General features: G+C 41.5%; 1 protein-coding gene across 4 annotated transcripts in view; it reads left to right on the top strand.

The window, feature by feature from the left end:
* Positions 1-12,143, top strand: part of polrmt (polymerase (RNA) mitochondrial (DNA directed)) — an 83,074-nt gene that overhangs the window by 53,134 nt on the left and 17,797 nt on the right. For 2 of the 4 annotated variants that reach the window (XM_078423804.1, XM_078423807.1), the window contains exon 15: positions 2,197-2,310. In XM_078423804.1, the coding sequence (XP_078279930.1) occupies positions 2,197-2,310 (114 nt within the window). Of the gene's footprint in view, positions 1-2,196; positions 2,311-7,894; positions 8,060-9,152; positions 9,342-12,143 lie in introns of those variants that run through there. The other 2 variants (XM_078423806.1, XM_078423805.1) reach the window with 2 other exon arrangements.

Below are 12,143 nucleotides of genomic sequence, written 5' to 3'. Positions count from 1 at the left end.
GCAAAGCAGATTAACGAGCATTAAGAACATAATTCAATTTTAATAAGAATGTGCTTTCTTTCAAGTTGGGCGATCTTCAGAATTTTAGAGTCACAAAGTGCTGAAGTAATTCGGCAGGTGAGGCAGCATCTTGGAGAACATGGACAGTTGATGTTTCGGGTCGGGATCCTTCTTCAGACTGATGTTGTAGGGGGAGTGAAATCTGGAAGAGAAATGGCAGCGCGCCAAATCATGGCAAGTGATAGGTGGATAGAGGTGAAGGATGGTTAGATTGGCTGATGGTTGGGCAAATGCCAAAGATGAACAGACAAAAGGCATATCATTTTGGTGTCTAGAATTTTAAATCTATATGGAAATATATTGTTTGGTTTCTTTTGGACTACAGTGTTGCATCTTAAAGCTTTTGCTTGGAACAAATTTTGCAGTTGTCCAAAATCTTGGTGCCTACTGTTGTGTATAGTTCTGGTCACAGCATTTTAGGGAGGTTGGCAGAGCAATAGAGAGTGCAGAAATGATTTGCTGGGATGTTGCCTGGAAAGGAAGGCAGTAATTATAAAGCGAGATTGGAGTAGAAAGATTTATTCTCACTGGAATACATGAGGCTGACAGGTGACCTTATAAAGGTTTATAAAATTATGAGGGGCATAGATGGGACAGATAGTCAGAATCTTTTTTTTCCCCTGGGGCAGGAGACAGGTCTCGACCCGAAACGTCACCCATTCCTTCTCTCCTGAGATGCTGCCTGACCTGCTGAGTTACTCCAGCACATTGTGAATAAATACCTAGAATTAGAAGGTGTAAGTTCAAGATAAGAGTGTAGAAATTTAGAGGAGATCTTTAGAGAACGTTTACTGCAAATTAGATTAGCATTGAAAGGCATCGCAGTCAGCGCAGTTGAAATGGGCCAAATGGACCCATTTCTGTGCTGCACATTTCTATGGTTCCTTAAGATAACATTAATATTTAAATAGAAACAAGGAACTGCAGATGCTGATTTTTTTTTTAAAAACCCACAAAGTGTTGGAGTAACAGTGGGTAGCATTTCTGGAGAACATGGCTAGGTGACATTTTGGGTCAGGACCCATCTTCAGACTGCTCAGTCTGTAGAACGATCCTGACTCGAAACGTCATCTATTGATTTTATCCAGAGATGCTGCCTTACCTGCTGAGTTACTCCAGCACTTTGTGTCTTACTTTATTAATATTTCAGAGGTCTTCAGTCTGCAATGAAAATGACTAATAATAAAATAACCCAAAAGCATAACTAGCAAAAAATATATTTGCTTTTTAAATTGTCTTGTTGCCTTCCAGTCCTTGCCAATGCTGCCAAATTCCTTTGGGAATCTAAGCATTTAATTTGTCACCTTATGTAAACACACTGATTTATAGGGTGTTTCAAAAATTGATATTTCTACTTGAAAAATGCAGAGAGAAAGTGTTCCGAGTCTGTCTAGACGCAATATCCTAAACTAGATTTTTTTTTAACCCACATTTTGAAATCTCCAAGGATGAACTGGTAATACAGTAGTTTACTAAAATAAAAACTCAAAGCAGGTCAGGTAACATCTGCAGAGAAAGCGACAAAGTACATTTTTTCCATATAATTGCCCTGTCTTGCTCTTAGACATTACAGTTGAGTTCTCCGAGATAACAGGTTAAATGTAGGAAGAATGATTCCTCTGGCCAAGGAGTCCAGAGCAAAGGGTCACCATCACAAAGTAAGAGGTGGGCCATTTAGTATTGAAATTTCTTCACCCAGAGATTGCTGAATCTTTGGAATTTGCTGAGAACCATGGAGGCTATCGTTGATTGTATTCAAAACAGAAATGTGTATATTTCTGGGCATTAAAAGGCATTGGGGATAAATCAGGAAGATTGGGAAAATTGAGGAACAAAAGGACATAAAGTGCTGGTGTAACTCAGCAGGTCAGGCAGCCTCTCTGGAGAACATGGATCGATGACATTTTGAGTCGAGAACCTTCTTCAGACCTCTTGAGGGAGAAGTTCAACCATGATCTATTGACTGAACGAGTAGGCTCGAGGGGCTAATTGACCAATGCCTATTTTTATTTATGTTCCTCCCAATGTAAACTCTCCATTAATGGAGATCAGGTTAAACTAAAACACATCTAACATTAATAATTGCGTGCTTTAGTGTATCTTGGCTTCTTTTCATCTAATTGGTTTTCTCTTTAGGACTGGCTAACGGAAAGTGCCCGACTAATTGCCCGATCAGGAAGTTCAGTAGAATGGGTAACCCCACTGGGTCTGCCGATTGTACAACCATACCACAGGACCAGAACCACATTAGTAAGTACCACAATCTGGAGAAATCCATGAATACCATCTCAGTTGTTTTTGTCCTTCAGATTTGGATTAAATGCACATTTTATCAAGTCTCTGACTATCTCGTGAGATCACTGCTGATCTATGACAAACTCATTAACCTATCTATGTCCCATCTTTTTTATTACCCGTAGTTAACAGAAATCTATCACTCAACAATTTACCCAGGAATTAATTGCAATTCTCATTCATTCTTAAGTTTCTACCATCTGCTTTTGGAAGTGTTTACTCATGCAATTCCTGTAAGGTCTGGTTCCAATTGTTAGACTTTCCTCCCAAGTTCTTGACTGCTGAGCCAATGGAAATATAATCTACCAATGCAACCACTTTAATTAGACAAACTTCTCCATTTCTTCTTCAATTTGTCCCTTTGTCCTAATTAGTCAATTCCTTCCAAATGAACATTTAACTTGTTTGTGGTGGTGGTTTCCAATAACTTCACCACCAAAGTTAGGATGCCTGGGCTATGGTTCCTGGATTACATCCGCGCCCCTTTCTGAAAAGTCATTTAACATGAACAATCTTTCGGTTTTTTGATATTCCTACAAAAATCTAAAGAAATCCATGAATATCATCTTCAGATTTGGATTTCATGCACATCTTATCAAGTCTCTTTGGCTATCTTGTGAGATCACTGCTGATCTATGACTTAAACTCATTAACCTATCTTTGTCCCATATTAGTTAACGGAAACACAAGAATAATAAGATATCAAGCCTAATTGAACTAGGAAAAGGTTCATAAGAGATGGCCAGATATTGGCATCTATCTATCTTCTATCTTCTATCTATCTATCTTCTATATATATATATATATATATATATATATATATATATATATCTATATATATATATATATATATATATATATATATATATATATCTATCTATCTATCTATCTATCTATCTATCTATCTATCTATCTATCTATCTATCTATCTATCTATCTATCTATCCATCCATCCATCCATCCATCCATCCATCCATCCATCCATCCATCCATCCATCCATCCATCCATCCATCCATCCATCCATCCATCCATCCATCCATCCATCCATCCATCCATCCATCCATCCATCCATCCATCCATCCATCCATCCATCCATCCATCCATCCATCCATCCATCCATCCATCCATCCATCCATCCATCCATCCATCCATCCATCCATCCATCCATCCATCCATCCATCCATCCATCCATCCATCCATCCATCCATCCATCCATCCATCCATCCATCCATCCATCCATCCATCCATCCATCCATCCATCCATCCATCCATCCATCCATCCATCCATCCATCCATCCATCCATCCATCCATCCATCCATCTATCTATCTATCTATCTATCTATCTATCCTAATAAAACTCAGATCTTGTGTATTTTTTTTTTTGTGGTTTGGCCTGATATATTCGTAACAGCGATTGCAGCAAAACGGCGGACCGTAGCGCGACGGTTTTCGCACCACCTCAATCGCCAATCTCGCGCTCGCTCGGCCGTGATATTTTCATTTAATTTGGTCGCGTGTTTTTTAAGTTACAGAGGTTTTAAAGCGCTGCCCCCCCCCCCTTTTTCAGGGGGGCGCTGCGGTGCAGATTTAGTTTTCAGCTTGTGGCTTGTGACGGCTACATTGTTTCGAAAAGTTTCCAGAAAAGGATTTAGTTTTCAGCTTGTGACGGCTACATTGTTTCGAAAAGTTTCCAGAAAAGCACTGATTGTTTTGTTATTGCAAGTCAAGTCAAGTCAATTATATTTGTATAATTATATTTGTATAGCACATTTCAAAACAACCCATGTTGACCAAAGTGCTGCACATCTGATTAGGAAAAAAAAAAAAAAAGAAGGTTATAGTGGTCACTTGACATACACAGATCAGGAGGACGGGCCCAACGGGCACACTTGGAGAGTAAGAGTGGGGCTGGGGGAGGAGAGAATGGGGGGTGTGGGGACGGGCCCAACGGGCCCGCTTTGAACGGGCACACTTGTTCTAGTATAATACTAAAACTCAGATCTTGTGTATATATTTTTTTGTGGTTTGGCCTGATATATTCGTAACAGCGATTGCAGCAAAACGGCGGACCGTAGCGCGACGGTTTTCGCACCGCCTCAATCCCCAATCTCGCGCTCGCTCGGCCGTGATATTTTCATTTAATTTGGTCGCGTGTTTTTTAAGTTACAGAGGTTTTAAAGCGCTGCCCCCCCCCCTTTTTCAGGGGGGCGCTGCGGTGCAGATTTAGTTTTCAGCTTGTGGCTTCTGACGGCTACATTGTTTCGAAAAGTTTCCAGAAAAGGACTGATTGTTTTGTTATTGCAAGTCAAGTCAAGTCAAGTCAAGTCAATTATATTTGTATAGCATATTTAAAGACAACCCATGTTGACCAAAGTGCTGCACATCTGATTAGGAAAAAAAAAAAAAAAGAGTTATAGTGGTCACTTGACATACACAGATCAGGAGGACGGGCCCAACGGGCACACTTGGAGAGTAAGAGTGGGGCTGGGGGAGGAGAGAATGGGGGGTGTGGGGACGGGCCCAACTAGCTTTGCTAGTCTATATAATACTAAAACTCTGCGGTCCAACATTCCGTATGTATGTATGTATATGTGTATGTACGGAAGATTACTTACAAACCCTACTCCTCCTAGACGGTACACCAAAGCGCTACGATTTTTGTACCGCCGTATTCACCATTAACCTGGGCAACTATTGTAAGTACTTTCGTTCAAATTGAAGCTACCTTTTTAAAGCTAGAGAGATATTAAAGTTTAAATTTTTCATTTCTAACCCTTTTCTTCAAGGGGCTACATTTGTTTCCAAAAGTTTCCAGAAAAGGATTTAGTTTTCAGCAAGGATTTAGTTTTCAGCTTGTGACGGCTACATTGTTTCGAAAAGCTTCCAAGAAGTCTTTTTTGTTATTGCAAGTCAAGTCAAGTCAAGTCAAGTCACTTTTATTTGTATAGCACATTTAAAAACAACCCACGTTGACCAAAGTACTGCACATCTGATTAGGAAAACAAAACAAACATCTGATTAGGAAAAAAAAAAAAACGGGCACACTTGGAGAGTAAGAGTGGGGCTGGGGGAGGAGAGAATGGGGGGTGTGGGGACGGGCCCAACGGGCCCTCCCCAACGGGCACACTTGGAGAGTAAGAGTGGGGCTGGGGGAGGAGAAAATGGGGGGTGTGGGGACGGGCCCAACGGGCCCTCTTTTCTAGTATACTACTAAAACTCAGATCTCGTGAATATATGTTATGTATGTATCTGCGATTTCGCTGATTTCGGAAAAAACGGTGAACCGTAGCGCCACGATTTTTGCACTGCCTTAATCACCACGCGGGGTGGGGCTGGAAAATGATATTTTTATTTAATTCGGTTGCATATTTTTTAAGTTACAGAGGTATTAAAGCACTGCCACCCCCCTTATTGAGGTTTCTATAGAGGGCGCTGCGGTGAGGCAGTGCTCAGTACGCATGCGCGGCATCTCCTCACTCTGTGCTCAGCACGCATGCGCGGCATCTCCTCACTCGCACCAAAAAAATGGACGACGTTAGCGGCGCCAGCCCGCGATCACCGGCTCACATCTCCTCTCTCCCCTTGCTTCTCTCCTCTCTCCCACACCCGGGAGAACATCTCCCCGCTATCCCCCCCCCCCCCCCCGGGCCTTTGAATTATGCGATCTCCCGCACCCCCACCCCCCCCCGGACTTTTCACTGATCCGATCCCCCGCGCCCCCCCCCCCCCGGGCCTTTAACTGATGCTAAGAGTGTGTCTGGGGGAGAGAAAATTGGGGGGGGGGTCTGAGAATGGGGAATGGGACAACAGGGGTCGTGCGGAGGGGACTTGGTGGTGGGGGAAAGAGGGGTACTGGGAAAAGGGGAGGTCCATATCCCTCCCCTCCCCCATCCCTCCATCCTCCCCTCCCCCCTCCCCCCCACTCTCTCCCACCCTCCCTCCCTCCCCCCTCCACAAATACCACCCCATCTCTCATCACCCTCCCCCCTCCCTCCCCCCCTCCATCCTCAACACCTCCCTTCCTCCACCACTCCCTCCCCCTCGATCCCTCCACACCTCCCTCCCCCAAACCTCCCTCTCCCTCCCTCCCCCCTTCACTCCCTCCCCCCCTCCCGGTTACAATGGAAACCCTAAGAGGACGGGCCAAAGGGGAGAGTGTGGGGAGAGTAAGAGTGGGGCTGGGGGAGGAGAGAATGGGGGGTGTGGGGTCGGGCCCAACGGGCCCGCTTTGAACGGGTACACTTGTTCTAGTTATTAATAAAGGCATCAAGTTTAAAGCAGCACAATTATGTTAAATCTTTATGAAAGATTAGTCTTCAACTACGATATTGGTTTCAACGCTGAGCATCTGACTGAGATGTCCTGACCTTCAAGATTGAGGATTTAATTTAATAGACTGGAGAAGCTGGAGTGATTTCACATGGGACAAATATGATTGAGTTGACTTGATTGATATATTCAGAATTCTAGCTGCTTGATTGATTAATCATTGGGAAATTGCATACAGTGGGGAAAAAAGATCTATAAGCAGAGGACATAGATTTAAGATGATAGGCAAAAGCAGGTGGGCGACACAAGGAAACGATTTTTAATATTGAGTGCTGAAATGTGCTGCCTGAAAGATGGTTGAAGCAGATTTTTTTTTTAAAGGAATTGTGCATGGGAAAATTTGTAGGGCAATGGGGAAAGATCAGGAGACTGATCTAAACCAGATTTCTCTTAACTCCACAAGTATCAATTCATATTTGATAATCTGACTATTTTATTAAAATTTTACCTTCAAAAAGCTAAAATTAACTATGCAAATTATTTTGCAATGTTTTATATTACTAAGGAGAAGATGCTTGCGAAGCTGAAAGGTCTGAAGGTGGATAAGCCACTCGGACCAGATGGACGACATCCCAGGTTTCTGAAAGAGGTTAGCTGTAGAGATTGTGGAGGCCTCAGTGGAGATCTTTCAAGAATCACTAGAGTCAGGAAAGGTTTCAGAGGACTATAAGATTGCAAATGTAACTCCACTGTTTAAGAAGGGAGTGAGGCAAAAGGAAGGAAATTATAGGCCTGTTAGCCTTACTTCAGTGTGTAGCAAGGAACTGCAGATGCTGGTTTAAACCAAAGATAGACACTAAGTGCTGGAGTAACTCAGCGGGACAGGCAGCATCTCTGGAGAGAAGGAATGGGTGACGTTTCTGGTCAAGACCCTTCTGAAGAAGAAGGAGAAGGGTCTCAACCTTTCAAAAGAAGTGTCTGGACCAGAAATGTCACCCATTCCTTCTCTCCAGAGATGCTGCCTGTCCCGCTGAGTTACTCCAGCACTTTGTGTCCTTCTAGCCTGACTTCAGTGATTGGTAAGATTTTAGAGTCCATTATTAAACATTAGGCTATGGGGTACTCAGAAGCGCATGGTAAAATAGACCAAGTCAGCATGGTTTTGTGAAGGGGTGATCTTGCTAACAAATCTGTTGGAATTCTTTGCAGAAGTAACAAGCTGGATAAACCAAGTAGAGTCAGTGGATGTTATTTATTTGGATTTTCAGAAGGTCTTCAATAAGATGCTGCACGTGCGGCTGCTAAACAAGATTGGAGCCCATGATATTAAAGGCAATGAACTAGCATGAATTGAAGATTGGCTGACTGGCAGAAGACAAAGAGTGGGAATAAAGAGGGCCTTTTCTGGTTGGCTGCTGGTGACTAGTGGTCTTCCACAGGGGTTGCTTTTGGGTCTGCTACTTTTCACATTGTATGTTACTAATCTAGATGATAAAATTGATGGCTTTGTGGCCAAATGTTGGTGCAGGATTCCCACCCAATAAGTTAATTTGCAGGTTAAGTCAGTGGTAAGGAAGACCAATGCAACATTAGCATTCATTTCAAGACTGGAAAATAAAAGCAAGGATGTCATGCTGAGGCTTTTTAAGGTGCTGGTTAGACAGCATTTGGAATATTGTGAGCCATTTTGGGCCCCATATCTGAGGAAGGATGTGCTGTCGTTGTATAGCGTCCAGAGGTTTAAAAGAATGATCCCAGGGATGATTAGGTTGATGTATGAAGAGCGTTTGATAGCTCTCTACTTGCTGGAGTTTAGAAGGATGAGGGGGATCTCAACGATACCTACCAAATAATAAAAGGCCTAGACAGAGTGGATATGGAGCAGAGGTTTCCAGTAGTGAAAGAGCATAGGACCAGAGGCCACAGCCTCAGAATAAAAGAATGGACCTTTTTGAATGGAGATGAGGAGGACTTTCTTCAGGCAGAGGGTGGTGAATCTATGGAAATTATTGCAATGGCAGCTGTTGAGGCCAAGTCATTGGGTATTTTTTAAATGGAGATTGATAAGTTCTTGATTAAAGGTTATGGAGGGAGGCAGGAGAATGGAGCTGATAGGGAAATATACTTGTAGCTCAGCCATGATCTAATGGCAGAGCAGACTCGATGGGTGAATGGCCTAATTCTACTCCTATGTCTTGTGATCTTATATATAACTGAAAGAACTTAAAACTCAATTTTGAAATTTTGGTCTGTTTGAAATGTTTTATTTAACTATAAAAACTATCACTATATGTTTATACTGGTTCATGCCAGATATAACTTTTGAACATAATGCATTGCAAAAATTAATTTTAATCTCTGGTCTTGTGCATAAATTGTATTATTTGTATTTTTGCTGTACAGAATATTAATTCATTTCAGGCCTCTTATTTTGAAGACAGTGATTCAGATTTAGAATTAATATTTAATCTAATTTTCACCTTTTTTTATGTTAAATCAATTTAGTTTAGCTGGTGTCTATTTCAGGTCTCCCCATTGCGGGAAGAATGTGAAGAGGTTTACCGCAAAGCTGCCTGAATTAGAGAGTATTAACTGAAACGAGAGGTTGGACAAACTTGGATTATTTTCTCTGGAATGTCAGAAGTTGAGGGGAGACCCGATAGAGGTATATAAAATCGAGAGGCATAAATAAGGTAGTCGGGCAGTATTTTTTTTCTCCAGGGTGGAAATGTCAAAGACTAGAGGGCGTAATTTAGTATAGTTCATTGTCATGTGTAACGACGTACAGTGGAAAGCTTTTTGTTGCGTGCTCGCCAGTCAGCGAAGAAGACTGCATGATTACAATCGAGCCGTCCACAGTGCACAGATGCATGATAAAGGGAATAACGTTTAGCGCAAGATAAAGTCCAGTAAAGTCCTATTAAAGATAGTTAGTCCGAGGGTCTCCAATGAGGTAGATGGTAGCTTTAAGGTGAGCGGCGGGGATGTTTAATGAAGGTGTGTGGGACAAGTCTTTTTACGCAGAGAGTGGTGGATGCCCAGAATATGCTGACAGGGATGGTGGTGGAGGAAGCAGATAGAAGTATGGTGGTTTAGACACTTTAAATAGGCACATGGAGTGGAAGGATATATAGTAGATCACATGCAAACAGAGGAGATTAAGCTAACTTGGCATCATGTTCAGCACAAATGTGGGCAGAATGACCTGTTTCTGTGTTGTAATACTCTATATTCTTAGTGAAAGCACTTAATGAACCATGCAACTGGTGTAACTGTTCACTATTTTTGAGTGAGTTGTGCACTATTTTGTCTGCATCTCACAGTCTGCAGTCTTGTAGATATTCTTAAGTTCTCTCCATAACCTGTGAACTTCTACCGCTCCACCATTGAGAGCGTACTGGCATACTGCACCATAATGTGGTATGCTGGCTGCTCAGTTGCAGACCAGAAGGCCCTCCAGAGGTTATTAAGACAGCAGAGAAAATTATCGGCTGTCCACTACCTTCTCTGAAGGACATCTCCAGCTCACGTTGTCTAAACAGGGCCAGAAATATAATTAAGGACAGCACAGACCCAGGATATGAACTGTTTGCTCTCCTGCCCTCTGGGAGGCGCTATAGGAGCCTAAGGGCCAGAACAAACCAACTTAAAAACAGTTTCTTTCCCTGGGCCATAAGAACTGTGAATGGAAATACTTGATTTGATGTGACTCTCACTTTCATCGCACTTTTTAAAAATATTTTCAGCATCTTAGGTGTAAAACTCATTTATTGTTTATTAGTTTTTATTGGTTTTTATTGATATTGGTACTTGTTGTGTTGGTTCCTATGTTTGTGCGATTGTCTTTGAAAGATTTGCACTGTCGCACTGTTTCAAATGTAGCACTTCTAATTTAGTTGTACTGTTCGTACAATGACAATAAAGGCATATTATTATTATTATTATAACCTACTTTCCCACCTTTCTTTTGTTTTACCTGAAAATCCACTAACCATATCCTTGGTGCCTTCATTCAAGTCATTTATGTAAACTGTAAAATAAAGTTGAAGCCTCAGCCCTGATACCCATACTTCACTACTTGGCACATCTTGCCAACCATATAAAGACCCACTTGTGCCCACTATCTATTCCTGGCTCGCTTAATTTTCCTTTCCTTATCAATCTTTTAGTTTGGTTTTATATATTCAATTCAGGCTCCCAACCAGTCAGCTATCTATATATATTGACGTACGTTTTTTTTGGCTTTAACCATAATACTATCTATAAGGTTAAAGTTAACAACAGATAGTAGAATTTTTCTTTCTCCTCTTGAATGTTTCTATTAAACATCTGCAACTGTATCTTAACTCACCAACTCCATTAACTTAATTTGCCAGTTTCAGTTAGCTCTGCCCTCATAGTTCCCCCTTTCTTCCCCTTATGTATAAAATTCTCTCTCCTCTCAGATTGAATGTAAGATTCAATTCTGTCAGGATCACTGAAATTTAGAGGTCTCATCACAATGAGATCATTAATTAATCTAATCTCATTGCACTAAAACAATGTGAGGTATAGCCTGCTTCTGTTTGGCTCGAGGACCATGTGTTCGACAAGGCTTTCCCACAAACACAATGCACTTCCCATCCACGATATGTAGGAAGGAACTGCAGATGCTGGTTTAAACCAAAGATAGACACCAAAAGCTGGAGTAATTCAGCGAGTCAGGCAGCATCCCTGGAGAGAAGGAATGGGTGATGTTTTGGGTAGAGATTTTTTTCCCCCAGCTGTCTGTGGATTATAGGAATGACAATAATTTTAAGATTAAAATCCCTTAAGATTATTGTCACAACTTTCTGACAAATTTCCATTATTTCTTATTTCGCAGAAGTGATTTCTTGCCTTTTATCTCCATCTCCAGCCAAACCACCCCTATATTCTGAATTCCTGAATTTGCATCATTGCACTCTACATTGTGCTATTATTAATTAATAGAACAACTCCTCCACCATGCCTTAGCTTCCTGTCCCTCCAAAATATCATTGTACTGAGAGAAAACTGATCATGCTGAAGCAAACAGAATTCTTGTAGAGCTTAAGACGGTGATATTTCTCATGGCTGGGATATTTGTCACCAGGACAGCAGAGTTTCAAAATAAAATTAATCACAGCTGAAATAAGAAGAAATTTCTCCTCCTAGAGTAAGGAATCTTTAAAAAATTCTCACTGAAGAGGTCCATGGAGGTTCAGTAGCTGAATATGAGAAGCTTTGTACCTCGGTACAGGTGACAATAATAAACCTAAACCTATTCAAGATAGATGTCAATATACGTTTAGATATTAAGGAAATCAAATAATGTGTAGTGAGTACGGGGGATGTGGTGCTGAGTTAACAGATAACCTATGATCTTGAAAGGTGGAGTTGGTGTATTGGGTCAATGGCCCAACTTCCTATTTCTTGCATTCTGATGTATTGTGTAACAAATTAACCTCTCCCCGCGCCATTTTATAATACAAGTCATTGGTAGATGTGCAGGTGTCT

Source organism: Rhinoraja longicauda, chromosome 28, assembly GCF_053455715.1.
Source record: "Rhinoraja longicauda isolate Sanriku21f chromosome 28, sRhiLon1.1, whole genome shotgun sequence".
Lineage (NCBI taxonomy): Eukaryota > Metazoa > Chordata > Chondrichthyes > Rajiformes > Arhynchobatidae > Rhinoraja > Rhinoraja longicauda.
The sequence above is the reverse complement of the archived record's forward strand: the minus strand, read 5'-3'. Positions and strand labels throughout refer to the sequence as shown.